General features: G+C 39.5%; 1 protein-coding gene across 3 annotated transcripts in view; it reads left to right on the top strand.

Moving 5' to 3' along the window:
* XRN1 (5'-3' exoribonuclease 1) overlaps window positions 1-16,630 on the top strand; it is a 62,989-nt gene that overhangs the window by 30,871 nt on the left and 15,488 nt on the right. For all 3 annotated transcript variants that reach the window (XM_067557404.1, XM_067557466.1, XM_067557546.1), the window contains exons 21-29: window positions 5,168-5,330; window positions 5,790-5,903; window positions 6,590-6,688; window positions 7,975-8,090; window positions 10,180-10,326; window positions 11,740-11,829; window positions 12,516-12,651; window positions 13,620-13,676; window positions 14,424-14,556. In XM_067557404.1, the coding sequence (XP_067413505.1) occupies window positions 5,168-5,330; window positions 5,790-5,903; window positions 6,590-6,688; window positions 7,975-8,090; window positions 10,180-10,326; window positions 11,740-11,829; window positions 12,516-12,651; window positions 13,620-13,676; window positions 14,424-14,556 (1,055 nt within the window). The remainder of the gene's footprint in view (window positions 1-5,167; window positions 5,331-5,789; window positions 5,904-6,589; window positions 6,689-7,974; window positions 8,091-10,179; window positions 10,327-11,739; window positions 11,830-12,515; window positions 12,652-13,619; window positions 13,677-14,423; window positions 14,557-16,630) is intronic.

A 16,630-nucleotide genomic window follows, 5' to 3' on the forward strand; every position in this document is an offset into this window, starting at 1 on the left:
GGCCACGCACCCTCAAGTCTTGCTTGCTTCCAGTTTCTTTGCTTCTTTGTGGATGGCAGTTTTTACAACTCCCACCTTCACATCTGCCCAAGGGTTTTTGGTCAAAATTTGGGGGAATGGTGAGCAGTCCTCCCAGCCCCTCCTCTGCCCTGAGCCAGTTTTTTTGCTAGATGTTGGAATCCCCTGGAGCCTCAGCTGCAGCGCATCCCTCCTGACTTACCTATGTCATTGAGAAATGGAAGAGCAGTCTAAAAAGCACTGAATAAAATTCAAAGGGTGCTCCATCTTTGAGACTGCCCCTCCAGATTCAGCAGGTGGTTTCTTGTGCCCAGTCTGCACCCAGCCTTCTGTCCCTAACTCTGTTAGGTTCCAGGGCTATGAGCAGGACAGTCATGTGGGATCCCCTACCCACCAAAGCAGCAGAGACTCGGATGTGGGAAAAATGGACCTGGAGTCTGTGGGCAGAGCTGGGAGAGGCTTCAAGGAAGAGGAGGACCCCAGTTAGCTGACTCAAGGAGTAAGTCCAGTGGGGCCCCTGAAGAACTGAGAGGGCAGACTTGAGGGGTCACAGATCCCTATCCCAAGTCATAAAGTGGGTCCTGAGCACTGTGGGAAAAGAAGCAGGGCTCAGAGCACCCCCTTCCCAGTTTTCCCAGAAGTCTCTGGAAGCATTTTCCTTCTCCCTTCCCTGGGGGATGGGATTCAGAAGGACTCAGAAAGAGATGTTGAAAGAGGACTTCAGGCCCTCATTGAGTCTAGCTGCAAAAGGCTTCACTAAAGCTGCGATGGAGCTCATATATGCTCTAAGCAAGCTAAAAATGCCTTTAAAAAAAAGAGAAGAGAGAAAAGAAAGTGAAAAAGATTAAGAAAAAGCTTAAAAGATATCGGCGGTATGAGTCCTCTGACTTACTCTTCCTCCTCACTCTCCTCCACAGAGGATGGTGAATTGTTGGGCTTTGATTCTGATCAGGACCAGGGAAAGACTCTGCAGAGGTTGTTCCCCTCCCCCTGAGAAAATTGAGTCCATGTGCAATAAGGTTGTTGTATTCACTATTCAGATTCAACCTGAGCAAAATAACAACAGTAAGCCTCTAAGGAAATTTTTCCCCTTGAAATCCTCTCCTGATGCTGTGATTCCCCTACACTCCTTCAAGGAAGTAATCAGGGATAAATGGGATAATCATGGGAGACACATGCAAGCACATTAACAGAAATGACCTTAGGTTCTATAGGATCCAGGAACCAGAAGTCTCAATTACTGAGATAGTAAAGGTTGACACTGCTGTAGCATCCTGGCTAACGATATGGTTATCCCCTCAGAGAAGGAGTTCTATCCTAAGAACGCCACAGATAGAAAAATGGAAGCCACTCTCAAAAAGGACTTTGAGGCCTCTTCAGTCTCCCTCAGGGTCTCCCTAGCAGATACTTGCTTTGCAAGGGCATTTCTCTCCTGGCTGGAAGATCTCAGAGGCCTCAGAATAGATCACCTTGACTTTGCTCTATTTTTAAGAAAATTTCCCTGGGAACAGCATTCATTGCTGGTGCCTCAATGGACATGATGAGATTCTCAGCCAAAGCCATGGCCTCCAGCCCCATGATCAGGTGCATTCTATAGTTTTGTTCCTGGAAGGTGGATAGCCACTTGAAACAGATGTTGTGCTCTGCTGAATTCATGGACATCCTGCTGTTTGGAGAGAAGCTAGATAAGGTAGTGGCAGACAGTGCCTCAAAATCTAAACAGTCCCTTCTGATGCTATACCATGCCTTTGAGAGAGTACAGACTGGCCTTCTGACAAATGTTTGTTTCAGCCCTCATCCTGGCTGAAATATCAGTGAAGAGACAGCAGAGGAGAGCTGTGGAACTATGGCTCTTGAGGAAAGCCCTGAGCTCTGCCACTCCCAAAACCTCTTTATGACAAAAACCGCATAGGTCCCAGAGCAGAAGCTTGGAGGCACGATTTCCCATTTTCTTCAACCATGGGACAAGTGGGTCAAGAAGATTGTGGATCAGGGATACTCCCTTGAGTTACAGGGTCCACCTCATCCATTTTTTATCCAGTACCACATCTTGAATGACCCCATAAAGCGAGGTCTAATCCAGAATGAGATATCTCATCCCCTGGATATGGTGGTAATAGAGAATATTCCCTCACAAGAAAGATTCTCAATGTTCTACTCCAATTTCATTATTGTTCAGAAACATACAAGGGGTATCTAAGCCATTCTACGTCTCAAAAGGCTCAACAAGTGGCTGAAGAAAATGAAGTTCTGGATGGATACCCTAATCTCTATAGTGTTATCCCTATTCCAGGGGTTTTTTTTGACTTCAGTGAATCTGGCGGATGCATACTTCCAAATCCCAATCAGATCGCACCATCACAGGTTCCTAAGGTTTATCTACAACAGGAAGCATTATCAATATTGGATGCTGCCATTCAGTTTATCCTCCCCACCCCCTGGTCTTTCCAGAGGAAGTTGGTGGTAATCATAGCCAGACAAAGGTCACAGGGGATCCACTTGTATCCCTTCCTAGATTACCTCTTAATCAGAGCTCCGTCTCCAGCAACAGCACACAGAGCTACATCCCTGATCTTGAATCTCTTGAAGGCACATGGCTTTATTCTCCACATCGAGAAAAACTCCTTGATTCCATCTACACAAATAAGTCACTTGGGAGTGGCTATAGACACCTTGATAGCAAGGATATGTCTATCTCTAGAGGTTTCAGAAGATTCAAGACCTCCTCACATTGTTCTGGAACTGTGTATTGTTTATAGGGATCATTCCATGGGCACAGTCACACATCAGGCACCTTCAAGGCTGCATCCTAAAGATATGAGACTACTCCCTAGAATGCATGAAAGATTAAATGATATATCCAGTGCTGGTGATCAACTTCTTAAAATGGTGGTCAGCCCAGGACAATGTCAGCAAGACCATGCCCATATGCCTTCCAGATCCCTGATACTCACAACCAACATCAGCCTGGTGGAGGACTTGGGGGCAAGCCTGAGGTCCCAAACAGCTGAATGTGTCTGGAACCTGGAGAAAGGACTCACAGCATAAACTTCCTAACTATAAGAACAGTCAAGCTGGTGATATGACGCTTCCAATCCAGCCTAGAGGAGAACTAGACTCTGATTCAGTCAATTAACACAACCATGGTTGCATATGTGGACAACCAAAGGGGAACAAGAAGCCCAGCGCCACATGCTGTAGCAATGGAAATCACGCAGTGGGTAGAACATTCTCTCCTCTCCCTCAAGGCAGTTCACATAAAGGGAGACCTAAACCAGCAGGTGTAATGTGAACAACTCTGAGTGGTGTCTGAATCAGGAAGTCTTCGTGTTAATCATCAAATCATTTGGCCTGTCCTCCACTGACCTATTCGCAAATCACATACACATAAAGAGACCAAAGTACTTTACCAGGAAAGTGGACATCAGATCCATGGGGACAGACAGATGGTCACATAGGTTTATCACACAGATGGTTACAAGGCCTCCTCTATGTGTTTCCACCCTTCCCACTACTAAGGAAGGTGATCCAGAAAATAAAACGAGAACAGGCAACAGTAATATTTGTAACCCCACATTGGCCGAGAAGGCCCGGTTTTTGGACCTGATGATGCTGAAATTGGGATCATCATTACAGATCCAAAAGAGATAGGACATCTCCTCACAAGTTCGTGTGCCTCAACCGGATCTGAATTGGCTGCAACTAACAGCCTGGCTATTGAAAGGGAAGTACTAGTATCATTGGGTCTTTCCTCTTAAGTTATCAGAACACTTCTTTCTTCTAGAAGAGTATTGAATGTATGCTCCTCTATCTGGACCAAGTTTTGCAGCTGGTGCCAGGAAAGCAAATCCAAGAAATCCAGGCATTTCGGCTATCTTGGATTTTCCCCAAGAAGGCTTTGACAAAGGTCTTCAACCCAGCACCGTTATGTGTTAGGTGTCTGCCCTTAGTAGTGTAATATTCGCAGAATCTGTGGGTTCTTAGGCAGAGAACCCCTAGATAGCCAGATTCTTTTAGGCAGTCCAGGTGAGTCTACCAGGCGAGTGTTGGAGCTGTCGGTGCACTATATGCAGGAACTTTACTCCATGTTTCATGAATACAAGGTGGTGTTCAGAACTCCGGAATCATTAATCCCAAAAGTGAACTCTTTTCCACGTTTCTCAGGAGTGGTTCTACCTTCATTCTGTCAAGGTCATAACATCCCACCAAAGGAGAGGTGGCACGCCTTAGATGTCAGAAGGGTTCTGAAAATTCACCTCAAACTTTCAGAGTCCAATGCTGCCTCCTTTATCAAGCACTAGAAGGTCAACTTCCTGTATTCTGCAGCAGTGTCCTTTGGCAGGAAGGTGTTATAGGTGGTGGCCCAGAAATGATTTTGTCCTTTGAATAAATAAAGATGGGGAGTGATACCATTTTTCTATTTCTGACCTTTTCTATAACCTCCGTACATCTGTTCACTGTTTGCTACTTCCAAGAAGTCAAGAATTGTGGGAGACACTGGACTACAAAACAGAAAATTTCTTATCAATAATTTCCTTTCCGCTAGCAGCGTCTCCCACAGTTCTACCCATTCTGGATGTCTCATGAGTTACATGTCAGTTATTAAGTGGTGGTATTACCACATGACAGTCTTCCTTGGTCTAAGGTATGAAGTTATTTTGTCATCTCTGGAATATTTGTTAATGATGTCATGCAAGTTTTGCAATTTGGGAATAACTCATCTGGAAGCAAGCAGGAGCTAAGGGGTTATGGCAAGATCATGTGGCTCCAAAACTCTGATTCACTTCTCTGAGCTGCAGAGAGAGGAGAGTAGCCCAGATGTCAAGAATTGTGGGAGACGCTACTCACAGAAAAGAAATTATTGGTAAGATATTTTGTGAACTCAGCCCCATATCCTGGGGTTGTTAATTCTATGTGTTCAGAGAGTACAGTGAAAGACTCACATAGGACCTAGAATAACACTTTAGCCTCAGAGGAGTTAAGCCTGTATGTAGTTCTTACTTATAAAACAGAACACAATTATTTAAATATTTGTAATCTTACAAATAATTTGTTTGGATTTAAATTCATTAAGGCCAACATAAAAGTATCTTCTTTTTTTGTGTTATTTAAAATATATGGAATTTACTGTTTTCCTTTTTATCTTCAGCTACCAGAGGAGAAAAGGAATAATTATAAATGAAACCTCAGTAGTTGTGTATGCCCAGTTACTCACTGGGCGTAGATATCAGCTAAATCAAAATGGTGACGTTTATTTGGAGAAGCAGTGGTCAAAACAAGTTCTTCCTTTTGTTTACCAAACTGTTGTCAAGGTAACTATCCCAAATACTCCTTATCTTTTCTTGTACAAAATTTTCCTTTCCATTAGGAAGGATTGGAATGCATACACTTAAAACAGACAAACAATAAAAAAGTGTTGAAAGCTAGATTGAAGGCTCTTGTCACAAAAGTTGTGACTTTACTGCATATTTTAGTTTGATTGCTATCATCTTTTATGGTGACATTTTGAATGAGATACAGTAATCATCTTGGACTAGATGTAGCCAAGTAGTTTTATGTAACTTCACTGACAGTGTTACTTTCAAGAACTGAGTTGATTTATTTTTAGGTAGTGAGATTAGCAGGGAAGTGAATAGTTTGTAGTTGATGTTACAGTGATTGTTTGATATTTGGTAATAAATAACTATTTAGCAGAACTGTTTAAAGAACATATTGGGATTGACAGATATTTCATTTTAACACCATAGATTTTATCTTCTTATTTCATGTAGGATATCAGTGCTTTTGACTCTCGTTTCTCCAACATCAAAACCTTGGATGATCTGTTTCCTCCCGGAAGTATAGTCTTTATGCTGGGAACTCCTTACTATGGCTGCACAGGAGAAGTTAGTTTCAAACATTTTTTTTTGCAAGATTTGTTTTCTTACAAGCCTATACATATCAAGGGCCAGATTATCTGGTGCTGTGTGGCAGAATCCAGTTCTAGAATCAGTCTAATCAGCCCAGGTTGGATTACTCTGGTGGCTTAGTCAACATAGCTCTTCTCCTGCTTCTCCCCTACCATGTTGCTAGCATAACGGAAAAGGGAGCATATCCAGAATGGCTCATCAACAACATGATCTTCAGCTATGATTTTGTTTCTGTGGGGCTGTTTGCAGTCAACTGGAGAGCTTTTCTAACTTAGTGCAATGGCACTGGCCCTGTAAAGAAGCTTCTCCAGGATCCGAGGAGGGCAGAGTTAAGTTTTAATGTGTTTTTGCCCATCTGTACAGAGTATAGTTCCCAAGTTCTGGTCCCAAGTCTGTTTTTAAATGACATCTTTTTCTAAATGAGGGAGGTAGTGTTTGTCTGCCATCTCTCCTAAGTATATATCAGTATGAAATTGATCTCTTAATCTGTTTTTTAATAGGTAAAGATCGTATGTTAACTTTTGCAGTGTATTTACACATGTAGCTTTCTCACAGAAAGTATAGGTCTAGATTTTTTTACCTCAGTTATTTCAGCAGAGATTTGAGTGAAGAGAATGAAGAGAAGTGAATGAAGTTTATGAACTTACTTTGTTTTCTACCAGGTGCAGGATTCCTGTGATGTCATCACAGAAGGTAGAATTCGTGTAGTTTTCAATGTTCCATGTGAACCCCAGCTTGATTCCTTAATTCAGAACCAGCACGTATGTACTTTTGTTTTCCAGTAAATATTTAAATACCGTGTCAGATATTTTTGTCAGTGGCGAATTTCCTTCATCAATACCAATTGCCTTCTGTGTAGCAATCCATATCCTTCTGTAAAAGACTGAAGTACTAAAACACTCTCATTCATGGAAACTGTCTTAGTATTAATATATTGTAACGTAAGGCTGAATATAAGTTTCAGTTCAGAGCATTGAAATGCACTCTGACCATGCAATTCTATACCCAGGTCCCAGGGTTTGCATCCTCTGTGGGATGATCTAGTGCTACTAGAATCTGGCTGCCAATTGTACTGTTCCATTATGCGTACCAGCATCTGGTAACCAGAAACAGTATTTCCTGGTGGTGAGAAACTAGGATCACCATAAAAAACCAAAAAATTAGAGTTCTGTGGCACTTTAAAGACTAACAACTTTAATTTCAGCAGGCATAAGCTTTCATGAGTCACTTCCTCAGATGCAGTAGGTAGAAATGATACAGCAAATGGGTAACATATAGGAGGCATCATATACATGTACATATAGGATCACCATGTGTTTAACTTTTTTACTCAAATTATTACATTGACTTGGCTTTTATTTCTGGTTGTCATTAGCACCTTAAACGGCAATAGTTAAAGCATTGGTCTGGAAATCAACTGTTTAGGAGATTTAGTCCTCATGGCAGTTAAGGTCTGCTGGGAGACTCTGGCAGTTAGTCCCTGAATTTAGACAGTCCATGACAAGGCAGCAGGGTTTTTTCAGTTGATGATCCTTTCCTTTGGAACTAGTTCCTATTAATGATCTGTGAGAGCCTAAACTGACAAGTTGCAGAGCAAGATGTGAGATGTTCTTGTTTGGTATAGCTCAAGTGTTGTTCAAACTCATTGAGCTCAGGGACTGTATTGTATTTTATTACTCAATATTTATAATAGTAGCACCCCACGGCCTCATTGCCTCATTCTGTTAGACACTGTACCAACACAGTCTCTGCCCCAAAGAACCTTGTAAGTTCCTTTGGGCCTGGTATGGGATGGGGAAAGGGGAAAAGTGGATCATTTGTCCTCTCTTCCCTGAATCCTCAGACCAATGAAAGGGCCCTACTGCAAGGTTCTGGGAGCTGGTTTCTTTTCCCCTTTTCCCAACCCTCAGTGCAGGAATAGCAGAGAAATATGTAGGGTGGGAAGTAATTTTTAAAAGGAAAAAAATTGGGCTTTTAAAAATAATTACAATACTTTATTTCCTCTGTAATATCCTAATAGTAATAGTAATATATATTTATTTTAAAGAAATACTCTGTGAAGTACAATCCTGGATACGTTTTAGCCAGTCGTCTTGGAGTGAGTGGATATCTTGTCTCCAGGTTTACTGGAAGCATATTTATTGGAAGAGGATCCAGGAGAAAGTATGTTTGACTGTAATAAATTTCTTTGTAATCAAAACATTCAATTATGCTTGTAAAATTGTAGATTATCTACTATGGTAGATTCCGCCTAATAGCAGTGCTGATATTAGCAACTTCCAGTTAATGGGAACATTTTGCCAGGAACCAGTCCCCTCCCATTAACATCAGTGTTAATGGGATTAGGATACTGGCAACGGCATGCTGCTTATTAGCAATAATTTTTTAAAGAAAGACCCCACCTGCAGGCAGGTTTGCTAGGCTACAGCCAAGGAAGGAAGTGCTGAGATGTGCTGAGCACCCCCTGCAGATAGGTTTATGAGGCTGCGTCCAGAAATGGAAGGACGGGGGCGTGCCTTCCTGACTGCAGCCCTGGAAACCTGCCTGTGGCTAGTGCTCATCCTGTCCCAGCGCTTCCTTCTGGGGCTGCAGCCAAGCACATCTGTCTGTACATGGGACTGCATATGAGGTAAGAAGTTGTGGACTAGGATGGGAGGCTGTGAGCTGGGCAATAGCAGGGAGAGGAGCTGTAGCCCTTTAACCTTGCTGCACTTGGCACCACACAGGAGATAAAAGGTGCGGGCTGGGAGGGGAGGCTGTAGGCAGTAGCGAGAAAGAGGGCTGCAGCCTGGATGTTGGAACCACCTGGTACCTCTCCTTGCACTCTCCAGGCTGTGCCCTCCGGGGAGATTACACACAGGGAAGAAAGCACTGGGACATGCTAAGCCTTCCACTTCTTAGCAACTGCTGGATAAGAGCAACTTTTGTGGTCAACCAAGGGGTTGCTAATGAATGGAAGCTACTGTATACAGAATTTACTATATTCATTTTTCTTACATTTCATCCTATTTGACAACTCAGTATCAATAAATTCTAATGCGATCTGTGATATAAAATTGTATTTATAGCATATTTAATATAAGCAACGTTTTAAAAAAGATGCACTCTGCAAGTAACAGGAGCTTATTTTGTTAATTTTCTGAATTGGAGCTTTGTTCTGGTCGCTTAAATGTTTTTAAAAGAAACTAAGAATTGCTTAGATTTGCTAAGTACCAAAAGAATGGGTTGTTTAATTGAAGTAATAGTCTAATTGACCATTAGTAGATATTGCATCAAATTAAAAATTGAAAAATGAAATAAAAAATCCCATCTGAATCATGCAGTACTCCCATACTTCATATATTCTTTGCATTTTCCTCTGGGAGATAGGAGCTAGCATCTTCAGTATGTGAAATCTGCTGCAGCATCCAGGAGGATAGGCGATTGAAACTCTGTCATTCTAGAGGATGTTGTTCTGAGTTTATGCCCCACAATACTGTCATGATGCCCCTCCTGCCCTCAATTAGAAAATGAGGCATAGGCTGGAAACTAGTACATTTGAGATTGCACTTTTAAAATGTTAAGAAAAATCAATTTAAAAAAAAAAACCCTCAATTGGGGCATTAGTATAAAAGATTTTTCTGTCAAGTGAGTTTGGGGTGAGAATTTTTCTTTAAATCCCTCATCTGTAAATATCTTTCATTGTAACAACCAACTTCGAAAGCAAGGATGCTCAGAGAAGACTGTATTCAAAGCCCTTTAACAGTTCTTAATTGGCTAGAAGGATTATTGTTGACCAATCCAAGACACCATAGCTACTTCAGGGCAGGCAAAGGGCCTCTAAAGTGTGTCCAGCTCTTGATAATGTTGAGGACACCAGAGTGGAACTAGGACTCTATTGGAGTCCCCTCTTGTAGTAGGGAGCACTAGCTCTATGCCACAGGGATGACAATTTAACTTTGTTTATTTGTGAATTTATTAAATAACGGTTAAAAACATGCAGTTGCATAAAACTTGTGAGAAAGATAATCCAAAAGTCACAATATGCTTTTCTAAAATTCAAAACACCCGTTTCCTGGTACAGCCAACAGTGATTATATCCCAACTCTTATATAGCACTTTTCATCAATAGATCTCAAAGTGCTTTACAAAGTAGGTCAGTATCATTAGCAGATAAAGATGTTATCAGAAACAACTTTCCTAAGACTTAAGACAGATATCAGTAGTTTTTCCTGTACAAAACTTAATAATTTTTTTCCAACTCTGTTTGCAGTCCACATGGAGACCACAAGGCAAATGTGGGCTTGAATCTGAAGTTCAATAAGAAAAATGAAGAGGTCCCTGGCTATACTAAGAAAGTTAGAAATGAATGGATGTATTCTTCTGCAGTAGAGCAACTTCTTGCTGAGTATTTAGAAAGGTAAGAGTTGAATGATAACTTCATATTTCTGAAATTATGGTACTGAAATTGTCAATGGGTTTTATTCATTGTGCAAAAGTTTATTATTGATTACTTTGGGGCTAGAGGTAGGATAACCCAAATTCTGGTTTAATGAAAAATAAGTGCATCAAATGAAGTATTTTGAAGTTTCTGGCTTTTAGACTTAAAACAGACTTTAATTTAGCATAAAATAGCAAAGGAACAAACTCAATAACATTATTAAGAATGTCATGGACAATTCTTATAGCTAAGATTAAAGAAATTGAAAGAAATGATATTTTCCTCATGTTTTCAGTGTATGATCTGTACCTAGCCATGGGTTTTTCTTTGCTGTGTAGACATACCTTGATTTTCTTAGATTTACAAATTACATTGGAACACTTTCTACATGAAGAGAAATGATGGCTATAATGTGGGATCTGTATTTCAAAATCAGTAAGATATTCTCTGTGTGAGAGGTGTCTAAATTATTTCATTTTGTTGCATAAAAGATTGATATAGACACATACCTCTCCAGTGTGCTGTAATTTGAAAACACATTTTGTACTATCTATATTACCTTCTGGAACAACTTTGAAATCAGTTTATATCCCACTATACTCTCCTCTGATTGATGAGAAATTAAAATTAAAAACTGAAATGAAGGAGACTGGTGTATGGAAGTGATCTTGTGCAGGAGACAAATGAATTCAACTTTAATTTCTTGACCAATGGTGTTGTCATTCACCATGTAGTACACACGATATTTCACTGGTTTATATTCACAGTGAAAGACCATTTAGTCATTGTCTAGCCCTTTTGTAACTACCAGAGGCTGACTACAATAATGTAAAAGTGACTGCATAAATGGAAGAAATAAGCAGCTTAGAAAGCAAAAATATTAAACTATCATGAGGGTCTTTGGTAACATCTCAATCCATCTGAGTTCCCTTCTAGTAACTTGTCATCATTAGACTCCTTCTGAAATAGTCTGTCCTTATAACTTAAGTTTACTTTATGGAGAGGGGGAGGGAGCATGTGGATATTCCAATTTCTTCTTTATTCCTCTCTCTGAAAGCTCCCAGGTACTAGAGATCCAGCCTTTTAATCAAAGAAGGCTGGTCACAGGCCCTTGTGGAGCCCACCAGTACTGCTTCTGAGGTTGCGTGATGAGGTTGTGACATTCCCTTTCTCTAAGTTCACCTATGTTACTTCTAATATGTTCTGAGTCCTGAGATCTTGGACAGAACTCTGATTTTCTGTCTGTTGTCAGCACATTATACTGCCTATTTAGCCAATAAAATTCTATACATTTATTAAAAGCTACTGCACCCTGAATTCCAGATCGTTTTGTGTCTGTTAAGCACTTGTTTTTGACTGCTGAATGTGAAATTATACCTTTTTTATTATTAGGGTCCCTGAACTGTTTAGTTATATAGCCAAAAACAGTCAAGAAGATATATTCTATGAAGATGATATTTGGCCTGGAGAGGACGAGAGTGGGTGAGCAATGTTTTTGCATTTTGATTAAGTAGTATTCTATATCAAGAGTTCCAGATATTGACCTCAGTAAATTAAAAAACGATTGAAGTCGCAAAGCAAAGAAGGGTACAATTATTTCAGTATTTTTGGAATCATCCAATCCAAATACTAGGCTAGAAATTTTGCTGCAATAAAAACATGCAGAAATTCTTCAAGCACTGAAATATCTGCAGTCAGGGAGACTGCCCAACTTGAAGATTGATAGACAGGAAAATAGTGGCAAGAGGGATTTGGCAGTTATCAGAATATTATATATGTCATTTCTAAAGCCAGCTATTTATCACACCTATACTTCATATTTGTACAGTTTAATTCTCCATGGTTTTTAATTCTTGCTTTTAAAATAATCATCATTGGGTGGTTTTAAGGATTTTTATTTGAAAAGCCAGATTTTCAGTCTGGAAGATAGAATTTCAAGAGTTTGCACTTTAGTTAATATGTTTGAAGGATCATTCTATGGTGGTGAATTTTTTTGTCCCTATACTAAACTCTCAGTACATATCGGTGCTTGTTATTACTACATCCAGTTATAAGGTGTGCCTACTACTGTAGTATCTGGTGACATTATAAATCCAGGAACTGGGTGTAGCCCACAATACTATGTAAATCCTCAACAATTATGATCGGTTTGGATTTTTTTTATATAGTGCTGAGAGAGTTCAAGAAATTGTTGCCTGGCTAAAGGCGCATCCTGTCAGCGCATTATCTCGTTCATCTTGTGACTTACAAATTCTCGATGCAGCTATTGTAGAGAAAATTGAAGAAGAAGTAGAGAAGTGCAAGGTACAAATTTTTATAGATTTGACTAGTGATGGACCAAAAAGTAGTTGTTTATATTATCCAAGTACTTCATTCAGATAACAGAAAATGCTTTTTAGTGGCATGGCAAATAATACAGAGACTATTGGAAGAACTTTAAGTTCCTAAATTGCATCATAAGTTGTCATAGCAACTCAGAAGAGGGTATCAGCAGTCTGTCTATTCTTTGTCTCTTCTTCCTTTAGCTGGTTAAGCAGCTTTAGGCCAGATCTGCTCTTAGCTCCCCTGCCTATGAATGATTTTGGGAAAAGAATTGGTGTCCAAAAAGGTCCTGGACTCCTCACAATCTTTTCCAAACACAAACCCAATCTTCCCTTTTTTCTCCCAAATAGTTTCCATTTGACCTGCAGAAAACTAGGAGGCAGTCTCCGTCAGCCTCAGAGGTCTCTTGCATCAGATTAATTCAAGTAAACGAGAAAATAAAACAAAAGCAGGCCAGGAGGTATTAAGTGTCAAATGGGCTATTAAAAAAATCCCCATGAGACAAGTGGTTGATATTCTTACAAGTTGTGTAGAAGGCTCCAGAGACAAAAGTGGTATTAACTTTGAATTTTTTTGAGGATTGGTTAAATAATGTAAGCTGTGTAGAAAGACTATCCTGACTTCCTAGATCCAGTTATTTTGAAATATTTTTTAAAATATACCATTTTGACATGGTTCGAAGTCTTGAGAGCTGTGTGTCCTCCTTTAAGAATATCAGAAGAATGCCTGCAGTACAATTTCATGAAGCATATATATTTTCCTCAGAAGTCCTACTGTATTCTAATCCCTGTTTTGCTTACTTATGTAACACATCCAAAAAAAATCCCATCTGTTTTCCCTTTACACTGATAGAGGGCATTTTTTAATCTAAGACATTGCAAAACAATGGCATAATTTTTCAGAATTTTTACTAGTAGTTTTTAAAATCCCTTTTTGTCCCTTTACTTTAGCAAAGAAAAAGTAACAAGAAGGTACGAGTGATGGTGAAACCCCATTTGCTATATCGAGTAAGTCATTTCAATCATGTTAGTTTTTATAATAAAATTAAAGTTATGTAAAATAAATATAACCTGGATAAACTTCATCAATCTTCAAACATTATTTTAGTGCATTTCACTTAGTTGGGACAGGATTAATTGCAATGTTTCCTAGGAAATCACTTTAAGTCACACATTGTTACTAAATAACAATGACTGCTGCGTAAATGGGACAAACATTCGATTATAGACTTTAATTTGGTTTACAAGCATGTCTTTTGCATTCTTCTGTCTGTTTGCTGATTCTACAATTTCATTCCCTCCATAGTTGTAATATATGCTTCATATGTAATAAGTGCTTCATAAATGCTGCCCTTTGCCTGTTTTGCTCTTTCATGGTACCTGTACACTCTGGGCTGCTTTACTGGGTATCTCACAGATGCTCCTGCTGCTGGCATAAAGCAAGCTGAAACATTACTTCTGATTGTGCCTTCCCTCAACTCCGTGGGCCCATTCAGCAGCATGAGTAGCACTGCAGCTTCCTAGTTAGCAATATTATTAATAAAAGGATGTTTTCTGTGAACTGTAATACCTCTACCTGGTTGTTGTGAGAGCAATTCAAATTGTTTTCTCTGTGGCCTGAAAACAATATATTTTAATTTGTAATCATTTCAATGTCTCTAAGTTTTAAAGCTGTGATTCATTTGTTATTAAAATCAGAATAACTTATATCTTTATATTTTACTAGAATTAACATAGTCTTTTGGTTACTGTCAGCCTTTAGAACAACAGAATGGGGCTGTTCCAGACAGAGATGCAGAGTATCGACTGTTTGATCGTGTTGTCAATGTGAGGGAGAACTTTTCTGTTCCAGTTGGTCTTCGAGGTACCATTATAGGACTTAAAGGAGGTAATATTTTCCTTATAGTAATGATCATATGTTAGCTATAAGTTTGGCATGAAAACAAACCTCTGTAAATTTTTACTCTTTTTCTTTTAATTGTGAACAGTATTAATAAAGAGTCAGATTGAAAATGCGGCACAATTCAGAAATAGAAATTTGGTTTGTAATGTACCATGCAGTCATTTCACTTACTGTGCCATCTGTGGCTTCTCAGGCCCAGTGTAACAGCAAGTGCAGAAGTCTTTTCTGCTCTATTGCTGCAAAATATGGAGAGATGAAGGTGAGGATTGGAAAATGACCATTGGATTCAGGGTATAAAGCCCCTGTCCCAACCCCCCCAAGAAAAGAGTTATGGGAACCCTAAAGCTTTTTGCAGTGGGAGGCGAGGAAGAAGTTCCTCTAGGATTATATTCAGATATGATAGTATTTGGATTCAGGATCTGAATATTATCTTCTTCCCCCATTAGAGAAGGATCAGTTGTGCAGTAACTTTCATGTGACCCAGAGGGTCAGTAGCATTGTTTGGTTTAGATGTCATATGCTGTCATTTGAGCATGATGTTGGAATGCTCTCAAGAAAATGAAAGAGAGATATTTTGTTTTTTGGTTTTCTTGGGAGGGACTTAGGATGGTGGTTTCTCCACTCTTCAGGAGCATGAGAAAGTGGACTCCAGTTACATTTGGTCCTCTACCAATGAAGCTGAAGAGATTATTGGGAATTGAGATGAATATTTTGTTGACTTTCTGCACGTCTAATAAAGTCTTGTAGAGGAAAAAAGATAAAATGAGGAAACAGATAAAATACATTTGGAAACAATTTTTTTTGCCCCAGTTACATAAAGTGGAGAATTTAGAAAGTGTTATTTGTGGATAATATAGCTTCATTAGGATTCGTAGTGCTTTATAAACTCTTAATGGCATGGATTGGTCTTCATGTGTGTTTTGTAATCTAAAGTAAGTACACAACTTTTCTGAATCTTTTCATTTCATTTTTGGCTGACTGGGTGGGAAGGATTAGAGAAAGTATAACAGGTTTCTCTAGCCTTTCCCAGATTGGCCCTGGTTATAACAAGTGGGGAAGAAGACTCACAGAATTTGCTTATACTCCAGAGTTTCTGACAAAGTGATAGAAAACTTCAATCAAAAAAATAATTTGAATTTCTAGAGAGGAGACTTTCTAGCAGTATGAGAATGTTCAGATGCATTTAAAAGTTCCCCAGTTAAGCAGCACATCCAGTTTAAAGCGCCTAGTAACATATCTAGGAGATTGTCTACACGAATTATTCCAGAATAAGGTACAATATGAATTTGATACAGATTAGCTATTCCAGAGTAGCTCCATATCGGAATACTCTAATTCTGGAATAAGCATGTATGCACAGATTCTGGCATAACTCCATTTGTAGACAAGCCCTAAGCTTAAAATGTGGTTTCATTTATCAACCACTTTGTGTTAAGTAGCTCTATCCTTGAATGTGAAACTCCGTAGTCATTGGGCTTCCTTAATAAAGGACAGGCAGTAAAGCCAAAGAGAAGGAACAAAGAGTAGAAAATAGAGGAAGGCATTCAGAAGGAAAAACAAAATTGGGCAGAGACACAGTAGTGGGACTCCGAATGTTTTTATCATACTTAGGATTCCACTAAATATTACTCACCTTAAAGTAGGTTATAGGTTCTCAACTTGTGGTTTCGATCTAGGCTTCTCTTCAATGACTCTCCTGCTGAGTCACTTGCAGCCATTCCTCTTCTGATGCCAGGATCCGTATAAGCCAGTGGTTTTCAACCTTTTTTTCAAGGCGGACCCCTAAAACATTTTGAATGGAGGAAATCCTAGACATGGTCTGAAGACCCCCAGAAGTCCACAAACCATAGGTTGCAAACTACTGCTATAAACCATTGGCACCTCTTTTGAGGCATCTGGATGAAAGGACCCACCTACTCAGGCAGTCACTATGTGAAAAAGTTTGAGAAACAGTGGGGTAGATTATTCCTCTAGTCTGGCATTTTAATAGTCACTCATTAAAACTGTATCTAACAGGATTTCAGATAGGCCAAATCTTTGTAATCAAAGCCTTAAAATA

Source organism: Emydura macquarii, unplaced genomic scaffold (genome assembly GCF_026122565.2).
Source record: "Emydura macquarii macquarii isolate MOO-44397 ecotype Brisbane River unplaced genomic scaffold, CSIRO-AGI_Emac_v2 contig_18, whole genome shotgun sequence".
Classification (NCBI taxonomy): domain Eukaryota; kingdom Metazoa; phylum Chordata; order Testudines; family Chelidae; genus Emydura; species Emydura macquarii.